General features: G+C 40.4%; 2 protein-coding genes and 1 pseudogene across 2 annotated transcripts; all 3 read left to right on the forward strand.

Annotated features, from left to right (window-relative positions):
- Positions 1 to 2,121: 2,121 nt before the first annotated feature.
- LOC127755742 (uncharacterized) lies at positions 2,122 to 3,845 on the forward strand. Its single transcript, XM_052281405.1, has 2 exons — positions 2,122 to 2,668; positions 2,764 to 3,845. Exons 1-2 carry the CDS (start codon positions 2,122 to 2,124, stop codon positions 3,843 to 3,845), a joined length of 1,629 nt encoding a protein of 542 aa, XP_052137365.1.
- A 153-nt stretch (positions 3,846 to 3,998) lies between these two features.
- LOC127755743 (uncharacterized) lies at positions 3,999 to 4,630 on the forward strand (annotated as a pseudogene).
- A 6,036-nt stretch (positions 4,631 to 10,666) lies between these two features.
- LOC127755045 (uncharacterized) lies at positions 10,667 to 11,941 on the forward strand. The gene has a single exon (XM_052280677.1). The coding sequence runs from the start codon at positions 10,795 to 10,797 to the stop codon at positions 11,674 to 11,676; it is 882 nt and encodes a 293-aa protein (XP_052136637.1). The 5' UTR covers positions 10,667 to 10,794; the 3' UTR covers positions 11,677 to 11,941.
- The last annotated feature ends 4,782 nt before the right edge of the window (positions 11,942 to 16,723 follow it).

A 16,723-nucleotide genomic window follows, 5' to 3' on the forward strand; every position in this document is an offset into this window, starting at 1 on the left:
AAGCAAGTAAAATATATCAAACAAAAGCCTAATATACTTTATTGTAATAAGATCTTAATATAAAGGGCAGATCTAGCATATCTGAAAGTGTCAATTAGGCCTAGAAGGGGGGGGGGTGAATAGGCTAATTCAGAAATTCAATTAAAAGCGGAAGCAGTAATTTTCGGATATTTCCGAAATTTTCGGATATATCCGAAAATTTTCGGAGTCAGCACAAACAGCAAAGTAAATCCTAGATCTAGTTGCCTACAACAAGAATATGCTAGCACAAACAGCAACTAGACCTGTAGCGGCTCAAACAAGCAAAGCTAGTGGAGAGGGAGGAAGTAAAGTCACCAAAGATGAAGCTCACGAGGTTGTTCCCGAAGTTCGAATCCTTGAGGGGATTCTACTCTCCGTTGAGGAGCTCACTAAGAGCCGGGTCTTAGCTAACCCTTTCCTCAAGAGGTTGCACTAAACACTCCTCCTTCCACTAAGGGTATCTCTTCCCTTTCGGAGGTGAGATCCAACCTTCACAAACTTCTCTCGGCCAACCACAAGTAGATCGGTGGCTCGGGAGCGACACCTAGCCGCCTAGGAGTCCTCAACCTCCAAGAGTAACAAATGAAGCAAAGAACTCCCGGAGATGATGAAAGTGCTCACAAATCTTCACGAAGTCAACAACAAGCACTCCCACAAACTCGAATCCACAACTCTCACACACACACCAAATCCAAATCGAACACGGGTGAGAGGGAAAACAAGAAAACAAGGCTCAAAAGTGCTAGAGAGAGAGAGCAAGCCAAGGGCACAAATGATTGGAATGGAACCAGCAGCCCTCACAAGTGAGGGGAGGGGGCTATTTATAGCTACAGCCCAGATTCTGCCTGTTATGCACAATAATTCAGATTTTCGGATATTCCGAAAGATTTTCGGACATGTCCGAAAATTCCAGCTCAGCACCAACAGCAAAGTCAACGAAGGATTTTTCGGACATTCCGAAAACTTTTCGGACAAGTCCGAAAATTTCTAGTACCAACAACATCGTTCTGGATGTTCTCGGAAAAGTCCGAAAATAACTTTCGGACAAGTCTGAAAATATACAGAAGCGAAATTGACTCTACTAATGATTTTCGAAAAATCCGAAAATCAGTTTCGGACAAGTCCGAAAATATACAAAACCACTTTGGCTTTCGCAGTCTTTTTCGGAAAGTCCGAAAATCACTTTCGGACATATCCGAAAATTTCCAGTAGCGAAAATATGGTTCTGTGTGTTTCCGGAAAGTCCGAAAATGAGTTTCGGAAAACTCCGAAAAAATCCAGAACACACCAAACTGAGGAGAAACACTTTTTAAAAATAGATTTTGAGCACTTTGATCACTCCTCGTATGTCAATGCATCATCCCTCTTAATAGTGCGGCTCTATGAAGCACTGATACGGCAAAGCAGGCGCGTGTCTGTGTCCGACATGCGATCGGATACGGACACGTATCGGACACGGCCGGATACGTGTCCGGGACGTATCGGTATTTATCTTGATTTTAAAATAAATAAAATAATTCCTGATACGTTTCCGATACGTTCTGATACGGTCCCGATACGTTTAACCCTAATATTCCGCCGGTACCAAAACCCGCGCGCGCGTGGGGAGCATATCCACCCAGCCTGCGTCGCCTCTCAACTCTCACTCTCGCCTCTCTTCCCCAACGCTCCAGCGCCGCCGCCGCCCCATCAGCCATTGCTGCCGACGGGCTGCACCGGCGCCGCCACGCTGCTCTCCACCTCCGATGCTGGCCCAACACTGTCACCACCAACGCCCCTCACGCGCTCCAGTGCCGTCGCTGCTGCCGGGCTGCCTCGTCAACCGTCGCCGCCGCCGAGCTACGCCGGCGCCGCGCACTGGGCTGCGCCTCGCCGCCTCCTACTGTGACGTCGGCACAACACTGTCGTCGCCGATCTGTTTTCCTGTTCGTTCCCTTGTTGAGGTGAATAATAAATCCCCTCTTTTAGCATTCTATGCACTGCAGCAGAGCAATTCTGCAATGCTCTTCTTATTTCTTTTAGAGTTTTAGTGGATCTGCAAGAATGCAATGCCCTTCATCTTTTCTTAGTATAAGTACTATCTTTTTTTTGTTAGATCCCATGGATTATCGAACTGGAAGCTCAAGTGCTAGTGCTAGTGCATCTAGCCATCCTAGTGGTAGTCCGGCTCCTAATTCTGCTACTGATTTATCAAGAGGAACTAGTGGTCCAGCAAGGGCAAGCAACCTCTTGAATGCTTGCCGTGTGATTCCTCCCAATGACAATGAAAACAAGCCATTGTGGAGGTATGTTGAGTTAATGGAGAAAACAGGTAAAGGCCAGGGAGGGAATGTAAGGTTTAGATGCAGGCTTTGTGGTAATATTATGCATGGGAGCTACTCAAGAGTTAAAGCACATCTCTTGAAGGTGGGATCTAATGGTGTAGCTCCCTGTCCAAAGGTAACAATCGATGTTCTTAGTCAACTTCACGATGAAATGGCTAGAGCTGTAGTAGTTGCTGAAAGGAACTTGCCTAAGGACATCCCACTGCCAGCAGAGGGCGCGAGTAGGGGGAAGAGAAGGGCTGTTTCAGCTATTGAGTCTAGCTTCAATTCAGATACTCGTTCCAACCTTGATGCTTTGATTGCGAGAATGTTCTACACAGCAGGTTAGACTAGAGTTTAGTACGTTTTATTAACTCATACATTCTCATATTTGTGTTACAAATGTGACTAATATTTGGACATTTGGTTTGGTCTGTAGGCATTCCTTTCAATGTTGCAAGAAACCCATATTTCAGGAAGGCTTTTATGTTTGCTTGCAACAATGCGCTTGGGGGCTATTCCCCTCCAAGTTACAACAAGCTACGAACTACTCTTCTTGTTCAAGAGAAGACACATGTTGAGCGGTTGTTAAATCCCCTTAAGTCGACATGGCCTGTAAAAGGTGTGAGCATTGTGTCCGATGGGTGGTCTGATGCTCAAAGGCGTCCACTCTTGAATTTTCTAGCAGTGGCAGAAGATGGGCCAATGTTTTTAAGAGCAATCAACACTGAAGGAGAAATTAAGAGGAAGGAATATATTGCTGAGAAGATGATTGCAGTCATTGAGGATGTTGGACCAAAGAATGTGGTACAGGTTATCACTGACAATGCAGCTAATTGCAGGGCTGCTGGGTTGATAGTTGAACAGAGGTACAGCCACATTTTTTGGACGCCGTGTGTTGTCCATACCTTGAACCTGGCCTTGAAGAACATATGTGCAGCCAAGAGTTCAAGTGGGGATGCTTATGAAGAATTTCAGTGGATCACTGAGGTAGCAGCAGATGCTTCTTTCATAAAAAACTTCATCATGAACCACTCAATGAGGCTCTCCATGTTCAATGAGTTCAGTAAGCTAAAATTTCTTGCCATTGCTGATACAAGATTTGCTTCTACCATTGTAATGTTAAAGAGGTTCCGTGCTATCAAAGAATCTCTAATCTTGATGGTAGTGAGTGAAAAATGGAATTCTTATAGGGAAGACAATCAAGTTCAAGCACAGCAAGTCAAAGAGAAGGTTCTAAATGATGTGTGGTGGGATAAGGTGCAGTATATCCTAGATTTCACTGATCCTATCTATTCCATGATTCGTGCAGCTGACACCGACAAACCTTGCCTCCATTTGGTTTATGAGATGTGGGATTCAATGATAGATAAGGTGAAAAAAATAGTTTATCGTCATGAAGGGAAAGAACTAGATGAGCATTCCTCCTTTTTCTTTCATGTGCAAGAGATCTTGTACTCTCGATGGGCAAAAAGTAATACCCCCTTGCATTGCTTGGCACACTCACTGAACCCCAAGTAATGTTCTGCTTCTACTTTTAAATGTTTGTTTCCATAATTTGTAGTCGTTGTTAGCCTATTAATTGTTTTTATAAAATGTAGGTACTACTGCGAAAGCTGGTTGGCTGAGGTTCCAACCCGTGAAGCTCCTCACATGGATGCAGAAATTTCAGAAATGAGAAACAAATGCTTCAGAAGGTATTTTGCTGGTGATGAATTAAGGAAGATCAAGCAGCAGTTTGCAGATTTCTCGCTGTTTGGAAATGGGTTTAATTCCTTTGACTCAATCGAGGATAGAGCTCATTTGGATGCAAAGCAATGGTGGGGAATTTATGGTAACTCTGTCCCTGAGTTAAAAAAGTTGGCGCTAAAATTACTTGGACAACCAACATCATCATCTTGTGCTGAAAGAAATTGGAGCACCTATGGTTTGATCCATAATTCAATGAGAAACAAGTTCTGTTCCTTCTCTTACTTAGTAAATTTCTTGTATGTTTGAAATGCATGGAACTGATCAGTGACTACAATTGCTTTATTGTAGGCTAAACCCTGGACGTGCTGAAGATTTGGTGTTTGTGCACCAGAATTTGCGTCTTCTTTCCAGGAAATCTGAAGAGTACTATACTGGTCCATCAAGAATGTGGGATGTTGGAGGAGACAGCTTTGAGATGTTCGAGGGTGGTGCTGATTTTCTTCAAGAAGCTGCTCTTTCACTTGATGAGCCTGACCTTGAGAGGGTGCTAGAAGATCTTGGTGCATTGGATCTGTCTGCTGATGCTGGACCTTCAGCCACTTCAGTTACCATGATTGATACAAGCAGCAATTAAATTGATCTACCTATCTAGTTATTATTGAATTGAACTTAGAGTCCTGAACAAGTCTATCGGTCTATCCTAATTATTCTATTTGTGGCTGTGAACTTGTTATTTATAAACTAGTTGTGTGCCCGTGCCCTGTGGGCTGGATGTGAACTTCTATGGTCATTGCGAGTTTGGATGTACCGTTGAACTATTAATTTGTGGTCTATGCACTATTTGTGGTCTAGCACTTATTCACAATCTATTTTTGCCCTGTTCAATTTACTACTTTTCTGTATTTTTAATTTTTATATATATATATTAGCGTATCCCCGTATCCTCAATTTTTGGAAAATGTCGTATCCCCGTGTCGCCGTGTCGTGTATCCGTGTCCGTATCACCGTATTGGGGTAACATAGGCCCAGACCATCTATTCCCTTCCGGTGTAAATCTGTAATTGCCGCGGCAGTGACCAGTAGCAGGATGCGCATTTCGGTTGGCCATGATGGCAGGGTTAATTAGACACATGCCATTATAAATTCGAAGGTTTGGAAAAATGCCATTACTATTCGATAAATTGTAAAATTGCCATTACAAATCGCATAAAACTGGAAACATGCCACGTTCTACGCCTGATCCGCGATTGTACTCGGTTTTGTGCATACCGTATTTATGTATGGACCATAATGCCCTTGTGTATGACTATGTAGGGACCGAGTGGAATCAGTTTGACCGCGGTGCATGGCGCATTCCCAGTGAACCGTAAACCTAGCCCTAGGCTTCTCCGGCGGCGGCGGGATTTGGAGGCGGCGTCGGCGGTGGCAAACTTTGGCGGCAATGGCGGGGAGAGGCAGAAGAGCATAAGGAAGAGAAGTCGAGGATGCAGGGTTTGGTTGAGCCAAACCTTAGACAGATGCAATCCATATATATATCAGCAGCTGAATGATTCTAAGAATGAGTGTGAGCAGCTAAAGAAGATGTTGAAAGAAGAGAAGTGTAGTCATAGTAGACAACTTTATGTGATGTTATTCTTGTTGGTCATAATTATGTATTTCTATATATGTTCTGTAAATTTTGTAGCCACATTTGGTGCAAGTAGGTAAATCAGTGCCATTTTGTGTAATGTTAATCATTGTCTATGAATTATGTGGATTCAATTTTGGTGCGTTAATTATGTGGATTTAATTTCCCACTCTGGGTGCTCTGTTTAGGATATGTCTGGCAGCTCAAGGTACAAGCTGATATTGTGTGATTGCAGCAAGAGCTGACTCCGTAGACGCCGTCGCCGCTGCCGAGCCGAAGACGCCGCCGCCGTAGACGCAGCCGCTGCAGCCCGTGCCATCGCCGTAGACGTTGTCGTCGCCGCGGCCGCCGTAGACGACGTCACTGTCGTCGCTGGTAGGGTTAGGTCTAAATCGAACTAGAAAGGGGATAAAATGTGTGCTGCTCCTGCTGACCCGACTCTAGTGGCGGACGCAAGATTAAAATAAAGATGGGACGAAGATGCTCGTCTCAATAAGAACAACTAAACGCAAAAAATACCATATTTATGTTGTAATCATATAAACATATAGTATATTTAATAAATTAAGGCAAACAAAAAACAAAAATGATATTAAAATAAAGTAATAATTTTTGTGCCATACATAATTAATTATACATAAAAAGATAGATATTAAAATCGTAGACGGGTGACAAAGTCAGTGACATATAATGGATTCTCTAAAAAGATACTAGTAAATATATTAATTTGCAAATATGAGTCAATGTTTGATAGATATCTTTTAAAAAATAAATATATGAGAAGATATCGCATTACTAGAATAAGATGATTATTATTTTGCGTAGAAGGGAGAGAGAGAAACATTAGACACCTAACTATAGTAGGGGACGGGGGTGAGCAGTGTCGAGGAATTGACTCAGGAAAGCATCACATAAGCAGGATTAAAATTGGACACTTGGGCTACTTATTTATGGCCCAATTATGAATTGGATGTGGTGGTAGGCGGCCCAAGAAGGATACGGAGGGTTAGGGCGGCATGGGCCGTAGCTGGGCCGGCCGCCCAACCCCGCCTAATGCGTGGCGGTTTTGCTATAAATCTGTTGACAAATTTCTTCCTCAGAATTTGTCAATTTTTGAACCGCTTGATGAACCTCGGGATTCGTGCTTTTATGTCGACGCTTTAATTTGTTTCTTTCGACGTCCGCCGGCCACCGGCCACAGGTGTGGCTCATGCACGCGTAGATGTCTAGATGACAGACGAAGGGCAAAGATAAAGCGGCAGGGCATAGCCGAACATGCATGCATGAATGATGGCCTCCGCACGTATCGTACAAACATACATTGCGAGTTCGTAATCCCTCTTTCACGTGGGCAGTGCCAAACATAAGTTTTCTAAAGCTACATCTCACTTGTATGCAAGTTATATTATAGTTACAGTGTAGTTATACTATAATTACAGTGTAATTATTATATTTACAGTGTAATTACATGTAAATTACAGTGTAATTATTATAGTTACCGTGTAGTTATAGTACAGTTACAGTGTAATTACAGTACAATTATATTGTATTTACATTTGATAAATTTTTAAGAGAAAATTTGTCGACAAATGTATAGGTAGTCCCTTGAGTCAAACGTGGTCAACAATGATGCTTCTGGCGTAGAGAGTGGCATTGATTCAGTTTCTCTAAATTTGTAATGGCATCTTTACAATTTGTTGAATAGTAATGATATTTTTCCAAACCTTCAAATTTGTAATAGCATGTGTCTAATTAATCCTATTTATATCCATATGATGAGTAAACTTGTTTGATTATTTTCTTTCTTTAAGCAAAAGTACAAATTATTAAGCTGATTATGGTTTTTCTTTTAATAAATTATATTGATGATATACTTATCAGGTGGTATAATAAGTAAACATTTGTTTTGGTGTATTAAATTATCTGATACATACGTGCGACTGGTACTTGCAAACCAAGACCAAAAGCCTACGATACGGCCAATTCAACGGCATGCGGCATGCTCTTTTCTTTGAATACAACTAACAATTCAGCGACATACGGAGTACTTCCCAGGCTTATATATATATATATATATATATATATATATATATATATATATATATATATATATATATATATATATATATATATATATATATATATATATATATATATATATATATATATATATATATATATATATATATATATATATATATGAATTTCTTATAAATGTAATTTTAATTTATGTATTTTTTATGGTTCTATTGAATTTTTATTTAAGAATAATAGCTACTACGCGTATATTATAAATAACTAGAAAAGACACGCGGCTTTGCCACGTAATGGGCTAGCACGTAGGAAACACTAATGGCCACAAAGGCAATTTGATGGGCGAATCATGTTTCTGTGTATTGTTGACATTCTTTTTTTTTTTTTGGTTATCATATGGACAAGAGCACTGGGAAATTTGACATCTCTAACTAAAAGTGTGGACGAATATCAGAGCTGGCTAATAAGTATATCGTTCTATAATTTAAAGATCTTACATAATTTAAGGTTAATAGCTGAGCTATCAGTTCTCATGAGAGGAGAGATCAGAGTGAGGATGAAATCCAGATCAAATTACCCTTTTCATCGAGTCATATGTCGTTGACATTGATCTTTGTTAGGATCGAGTCATATTCTCCTTATTCGATTCAACCTTCTTTAGATATAGAAAAATGTGTATGGCTTGTTTTGGGTTGATCAGATTTAAACTCTTGCAACTCCAACACTGGAATGTTTCTTTGCTTTGTGGGACCAGTGGCTCGACAACGCTATATAAATATGCTGTAGAGGTGCACTGTGGCTACAATTTTATGAACGATAGCGATAGCGCACAATGCACTTGTTAAAATCACACTATGAACTATTTTGCACTGTAGCATATGTAATGGAATATACTCCCTCCATCTTGATTGTGTTGACTTTTTTTATAATATTTGACTATCATATTTAAAAATTTAGCATAATAAATATGTAAAAGTGTAAATTAAGATTATAGTTTTCTTGATAAATAAAACAAGTCACAATAAAATAAAATGATATTCATACAATATTGTTGAAGACTTTTATTGTCAAAGTTTTATTTTGAACTACCCTAAAAAAATCTTTTTTTTTATCACAGCAAATAACTTTTTTAGCATCCATCAAAAAACATCAAGCAAATCAGTCTCAGTACACCATTAAACTTCTCTATCTATATATCATATATGTAAGCCATATCTTCACCATAATGGAGGATAGTCCAAACCCAAAAAAAATGGAAAAGTTACTAAGTCCAAAATGAAAACATTGGTTTAAGGGTGATCCAAAATAAAACATTGCTAATAAAATATGGTCTAAAATGTAATTTACTACTCTTTAATAAAATAAATAGTCAAACGTTATTTGAAAAGTCATTGGCATCGGATGGAAGGAGTACAATCCAATTCACAAAATTTAGTGAGATGCATGTAAAAATGATCTAAATGCAGCCACAACTGTTCTTCCTCTGCACTAAACTCTGTTGTACTGCAGAATCCCAATTCCTGTTTAGAGCAAGATAGTATGGCTAACTATTAGCTCCAAAAATATTCACGCCAATAATATATTGTTAACTTAATAATAGAGAGCATGTACAGTAATATGTTACTATTAGCTTATCTACCCATATTTACTTCTTAATATTTTATTCTAACATTTTTATTGTTAGTCCTATCCACTCGTTCTTTTCTGCCGTGAAAACTGAATAGAGCAGCCGTGTATCAGGGTGGCCAGTAGAATCTTATGCTGCTTCACTCGCGTTGAAGCCCATGAGTCTACGTCGATAAATTAGTCGCCCGTTTTTGCTCCCTCCACTCAATCCTCATACATCTCTCCACTCAATCCTCATACAGATCACCACTTTTACCATCGTATACAGATTATCGTTACGAAATGGCATGTAGTCTAGTGGTTGTAAAAGTCTCAATAACACCTTAGGTTCTGGGTTCGACTCTTATGGGTGGGAACGAATTAAACATTGTGCTTTCAATGATAGGCGATGTACCCGTTGACAGCGAGACACCTATGGTGGCTTTGTCAATCTCAATTTTTCAGACTTTTTGGTGTTTGAATCTCCTGAAAATGAAGATGGAGATAAAGATTAAGTGTTCCACATAAAACGAGATGGTAATAATGTTTGATTAATTGAGTTTTAATTATTACAAACTTAAAAAATGTATCAATCTGACATTTTAGAGCAACTTTCATATGGAAAGTTTTCGCACAAAACACACCGTTTAGCAGTTTGAAAAGCGTGCCACGAGAATCCAAAATTTCATCTCCTCCTTGATGGAGAAACAAACAAAGACAACTATATTGTACAGATTATCGCTGGCTTACACCAGCCATATTGTACTACCTCCGTTTCAGAATATAAGACTTTCTAGCATTGCCCATATTCATATAGATGTTAATGAATCTAGGCACACATATATGTCTATATTCGTTAACATATATATGAATGTGGACAATGATAGAAAGTCTTATAATATGAAACGGAGGAAGTACCTGCTATATTGTACCTGCTCTTACCATTCGTAGGCCCGGTTTAGATGGGACTAAAACTTTTAAGTCTCTATCACATCGGATGTTTGGACACTAATAATAAATATTAAACATAGACTATTAATAAAACCCATCCATAATCTTGGACTAATTCACGAGACGAATCTATTGAGTCTAATTAATTCATGATTAGCCTATGTGATGCTATAGTAAACATTCTCTAATTATGGATTAATTAGGCTTAAAAAATTTGTCTCACGAATTAGCTTTCATTTATGTAATTAGTTTTATAAGTAATCTATATTTAATACTCTAAATTAGTGTTTAAATACAGGGACTAAAGTTAAATCCTGGATCCAAACACCACACCACCGTAGAACTACAGCAAAAAGTCAGTAACACCTTCCCTTGAAAAATAATAAAAATGAGAAAAGAGCAACGCTCCAATCTTCACCGCCCACGTGTCCACACCTGAGAAAGCCTCCTCCCCCTCCGCCACCGCCGCGTTCGTCGCCACCGACCACCGTCGCTATCCAAGAAGATTAGACGACGACGACCACCTCGGAAACCGAGCTCCCACTCGCGGTGAGGTCACCAATGGCGGACTCCCTCCTCCTCCTCGCCTGCCACCTCCTCCTCTCCCTCGCCCTCCTCGCTGCCTCCCTCTCCCACCTCCTCCTCGCCGCCACCACCCACCTCTCCCCTTCCTCCTCCCACCTCCGCCGCCTCCGCCACCCTCTCCTCCGCCTCCTCCCCGTCCTCCTCGCCCTCCCCTTCCCCTTCCTCCCCGTCTCCCCCACCGCCGCCGCCGCCCTCCTCCTCCTCCCGCCCCTCCTCCTCCCGCTCCCGCTCCCCTTCCTCCCCCACCTCCCCCACCTCCGCCCCCTCCTCCTCTCCCTCCCCCTCCTCCTCCTCGCCCGCGCCGCCTCCCTCGTCGCCGCCTCCTTCCCGCCCTCCGACCTCCAGTCCCACGCGCTCCACGTCGCCGCGGCCCTCCTCCTCGCCGCGGCCGTCGCCTCGCTGCTCGCCGCGATCTCCCCCCCGAACCGCGGGCTCCTCGCCGAGACCGCGCTCGCCTGCGCCGGCGCCGTGGGTGGCCTCTGGGTGGGGCAGAGCTGCCTCGTCCTCTACGTCGACGCCTGCGTCCCCGCCGGGTGCCACCGCCTCATGGACGCCGCCGTGGGCACGCCCGCCACGCGGTGCGACGTCGAGGAGGCCAGGCTCCGCGCCGTGGCGCTCATGGACCTCGCGCTGTCCGTGCACTGCGTGGTCGTCGCGGCGGTGGCCGTGGGAGTGCACCTCGGGGTGGCTTGGTGGTGCGGGGTGGACGGCGGCGCCGGGGCGGGGATGGGGACAGGGAGGAGGCATAATGGCGTCGGTGGGTCGTACGATGCGTTGCCCACGGTGGCGTCTGCCGAGGCGGAGATGGAACATTTGCCGATGAAGGGCGTCGTCGGCAAGAGCATTGCGCAGGAATAAGATTGTGTTGCTTCAATTGTGCTTGATTAAGTAGGTACATTTTGATCATTCTCAAGTAATGTGATATGTTCACATGCTGATCCCCTGAAATATTTAGCCGTATGGCCTATGGGGGTTTTGGGATGAACACTGTGGTAACCTTTATCTTATTGAATCAGTCAATGGATCCAAATGTAGGATAGGCCACTTGTTGTAACTCATTCAATGATCTCATAGTTTTGTAGTTTGTTCACATTATGCTATTGTGGTAGCTTTATATACTCTATCATGGTGAATTTACTGCTATGCAGTATTTCTTTTCTATTGCCCCCCTTGGCTGCAAGCATGCAAAACCCAAAGAACTATTCCGGATTGGGATCACCTGCAGTTTCGAATTGTCCTCACATTTCGTTTAAAATCTGTGCTTTGCTTCAAACCTTCCGACATTCATCCCATTTCCTTAATAAAACTTCATACACATGCGCATTCAGCTGTTGCATGCAGGCACAACTCTTTATCATTAAGACAGTAGCCTTTGTTACAGACGTAAAACTTCATCATGATTGCATGCTGTTAGTTGTGCTAAACCAAATATGAGCTGCGTTATCGCTCTCCTACTTCCATACTGCTTGATATTCATTTCATGGAATCTTCTTGAGGTTCTGATATATATATATATATATATATATATTTTGTGTATACGTGTTGTAATTTGCAAAAAAATGCATACCAGTTCTCGATCTCTGGTGAATATGGGGCCTCCATTTAATTCCTTTAGACATTTTTTAAACCTATATTTGCATCTGTTTTTGGGTGATTCGGACTTACCAAAGATTCATCATTTGGGATTTGAAAGATTCTTAATCCAATGTGTACGATGCGCCAATGATGTCTCACTGTCATGTGGGTCTATGGTCCAATACACACAATGTGTCACATCCTCAGTTGCATGGATTTACCCTTGGATGGAATATTTTCTACAAAAGTGAGAAATAACTTTGCCGGTGGCCCCATGATGATACTAGGTGTTTGTACATATTACATTTCATAACTCAAGTGCTACAAAATATAGGCTATTGTACTGACTGGAAGAAGAGAAACTTAAAATGGTTTTGAACAAGAGGATTATTCATTATCCAGGCAATTTGCCTAATGCCTAATTCCTAACTTGACAGCAATACCTTTATGATACTCATATAGAATTGAAAAGAGAAGAAAATGGTGATCCAACTAAGTGGAATTAATTTATTAGAGCGTTGACAAGAACCATATTCAGTTTGATTCTCTGCAAACCTTACACCTTAACTAATGCAAGCGAATGTTTCTTCTAGACTAGACTTGTCTACATGCATCTTTGGTTCATTTTTATTTGATTCTCTTCTTTAAACCTTCATACCGGCTGCAGATGATAATATTCTTTCTCCTAGAATTTATCTGGGTGACTTTTGCCTAAAGAAATTATTCCTTCTTTTTGGAATAGAGTTCCATTTGTTTGTAGAGTTGACTCTTTCTTTTCTGCAGTATTTCTATGACATAACTGGATCATATACTCTCTCTGTTTAGAATTGTAAAATCCATTCATCGCATTCTTTTTCATTCTAACTTTTTAGTTATGTGCAATCACTTTTACCTGGTGGAGAAATGAAGTAAAACCTGTTAGTGGTGGGGCCTTTTCTAATTCTTTCCTAGGTTATAGAGCTGGAATTTTTCCTTTTCTTAGCTGCAGTTGATCTGCTATAAACTTTTCAGAGATATGGTGGGCAGCAAAAGAAACCCCTGGAACATACCGATCGACTGTCTGACACTGACGAGTAACCACTTATGGTACCAATTATCTTCCAAATCTAACACTTTAGGGACCTATTACTTAGTGCTACTTTGTATTGGTGGACAAGCCTTTGGCTTCTCTAGTGTCCAAAGGGTCACTTGTACCTGTAATGTGATGATCGATTGATCTCCCAGATTCCGTTGTCAATGTTATATGAGAATATCCAGTTCTTCTGCAGCTGAATGCGGCTTGGTGAGTGTTTGTGGTATTGTGGTTAGACTTTTGCTGACAATATGATCAAAACTTGTTGGTTTAGAACAGTGTCACCCGTGTATGATCTGTACACAAGTCTCTTAGAATTTTCTGTATGGTGACTGGTGAGAACTATATACATATAGCTACTTGTACTGAACATTTCAGTCTGACCATTAACAAGCTTCTTTTATGGCTTTTCTAAATTTTGGAGGACATCTATCCTAAGCAATCTGATACTCCCTCCGTTTCAGGCAGTGGCGGAGCTGGATAGAAAATCAAAGGGGGGCCAGCCGGCTTTTGACAGTTCAAAAAATTAGCAATTTCTCTTTTTTTTCATGCATTGGCAATACATAAAAGCGAATAGTTTGCAAAAGTCGACGACAAAGATCAGCTACAGATGTCAGATTTTGAAATTTAGGATTGGTGGGTACATCAAGTTCATAGTGACGTAATTGACATCTCAAATTGGCTCTCTTGTTCTAAAAAATCAGCAGGATAGAACTTTGAAGCTAGAGAGCACACTTTATCAATGTTGAATGAACTGAATGAATCACTTGGATCCAAAGATGTACACAAATTGAGAAGCTCTGTTGCTTGTTCACTGAATCTGCTATGATATATGGGGGTAATAAAAAAATTTGTTTTTATTGGGAGGGGCCATGGCCCCTGCCAGCCCCCCCTCAGTTCTGCCACTGGTTTCAGGTTACAAGACGTCTTGACTTTGTTCAAAGTCAAACTGTTTCAAATTTGACTAAGTTTATAGACAAATGTAGTAATATTCATAATACTAAATTAGTTTCATCAAATCAATAATCGAATATATTTTTATAATAAATTTGTCTTGGGTTAAAAATGTTACTACTTTTTTCTACAAACTTGGTCAAACTTAAAGTAGTTTGATTTTGACCAAAGTCAAAACGTCTTATAACCTGAAACGGAGGGAGTATTAAATAGACTTTTTTCTAATGTTGTATCACCATAAGATTAGCTAGTATTTCACTCAACATTAAGAACCTGTGGTGACATGTACGTTGTCTTCTAACCTCTTTATAGATGATATTTGTTAATTGGCACTGCTGTTATGTGTTAAGGGTGGGAATCAATTGTAACCATGAGTTGGACCAATTGTTCGGCATAGTCAGATACCATTGTCCAAAAGATCATGAAGGAAAGGTGCCATTGTACTAAATGTAAGTTTTCTAGAACTAATGGAGGCAAAGCTCTCCTATCCTCATGGCCTTGTATCTCTTTCTGCTTTCTAGGCAGCTGAGTCGATTCTTCATTAATTACATTATCACTCCACAATACAATTATCTCCCCTTTATTAGTGCAGGATTCTGTTGTCCCTTTTAGTTTGGTCTCATTTGTTTTATGTATGTATAGTAGCTTTGTGGACACTATATATACTGCCACAAACTTAGATTCCAGTCATTCCACTCCATGTGCTTTGCAGATACAAATTCATGTGTCTGCAAAAGCATTAGTTAGTACTTCTACTTACTACATTCAAAGTGATGTTAAACGGCACGGCTTTCTTGGATCTCTCTCTCCCTTGAAGGCTATCTCATGGAGGTTTGATGTACACCATTGTTGCCTAAGAAACTGAGAAAGCCTTCAGGGGAGGAGAGAAGCCAAGCAAGCCACAGTGTCTAAATTTGCATCCTTGCATTAGCTCAAGAAACAAGAAATGTTGCATGGCTACTGGAGTTATGCAGCATACTTTGTTCGTTGGGTGTTGGAATTTTATTTTTCAAATATATAGATTAACTGATTGTTTTTTCGTAATATGATAAGTTCAATCTTCATAGACAGATGGATTAATTTCTTTGGAGTGCAGTCAAGAAATGCCTACCCAAGTATTTCTATCCAATTATTTTATGAATACATAGAACCACATAAAAACTGCCGAGAATATTTTAGACATGTATATATATATATATGTTATACTATTGTCTTGGCCATATTGAATATTTGCTTTTAACCATCTCCCCAAGTACGCAGGTAAACTGCCGGAATACTAGAGGACCAACAGGTGCCCAAGTTTTGCTGCTGATGGATCTGCAAGCATTGCATCAAGGTGCTCTAAAGATAGTAGCACTCTGCTTCCTTCTGTTACAAGGTTGATCATGATCAGTATGAAATTGTAGGTGCACTACAATAACATTGTGTTAGTTGGCTAATTAGCGCCGAGCTTTCTCGCTAAATGCATTACAACTCAACTTAATCAGTTTCTCACCTCAGGTTACTTTATGCATATGGGGTGCTTGTTGAACTGCATGCTAGTAAAATAGCCATTCTTGGGCAAGTGGTATGAAAGGGACAAGCTGATCGTTGGATTCAGTCAGATACCAAATTGTGAAGGCAACAAGCAGCAACTCTCTTAGTTGTTCATTTTAGCCCATAATCCAGCGAAGCAACTTTCTTGGTTCATGCTGTTCCTTGTTTTGGCTATATGTTCTTTCATGATATGTAAAAAGATTAAATGTAAGTTGAAGTGGCATAGCAGGATTATGTATCTCTACCAACTAATTAGGTCAATAGAAGTGTCAAAATTATGTTCTTAGCTGACACATAGTACCTCATAATGTCTCATTTCTCTCTCCCACTGAAACAGTTGAATATTTTTTTTTGTCAGGCAACACCTTCTTTGTTCTCATTTTCTTCCATCCATCCACAACGCCTCATTACACATCATTTTTTATGTATTTTGTAGGATTTTTTTTTATAGGAATCAGATGTAGAAAGGCCAAATTCTTGTATTCTAAAGAAACATTACTTCCTCCATTTCAGATTATAAGTCGTTTTGACTTTTTTCAAAGTCACACTACTTCAAATTCGATCAAATTTATAGAAAAAGTAACATTTTCAATCCAAGATAAATATATTATAAAAATATATTCAACTATCGATTTATTTCAATTTAACGAAACTAATTTAATGTTGTAAATATTTCTATATTTATCTACAAACTTAAGTTAAATTTGAAATAGTTTGATTTTGATAAAAGTCAAAACGACTTATAATCTGAAACATAGTACATGCCAA

Source organism: Oryza glaberrima, chromosome 11 (assembly GCF_000147395.1).
Source record: "Oryza glaberrima chromosome 11, OglaRS2, whole genome shotgun sequence".
Taxonomy (NCBI): Eukaryota; Viridiplantae; Streptophyta; class Magnoliopsida; order Poales; family Poaceae; genus Oryza; species Oryza glaberrima.

Bases quoted from the DNA above. Each gene is read 5' to 3' on its own strand.
- LOC127755045 (XM_052280677.1), top strand. From the start codon at position 10,795: ATGGCGGACTCCCTCCTCCTCCTCGCCTGCCACCTCCTCCTCTCCCTC.
- LOC127755742 (XM_052281405.1), top strand. From the start codon at position 2,122: ATGGATTATCGAACTGGAAGCTCAAGTGCTAGTGCTAGTGCATCTAGC. The intron at 2,669-2,763 runs GTTAGACTAGAG...TTTGGTCTGTAG, and splicing joins GAGAATGTTCTACACAGCAG to GCATTCCTTTCAATGTTGCA.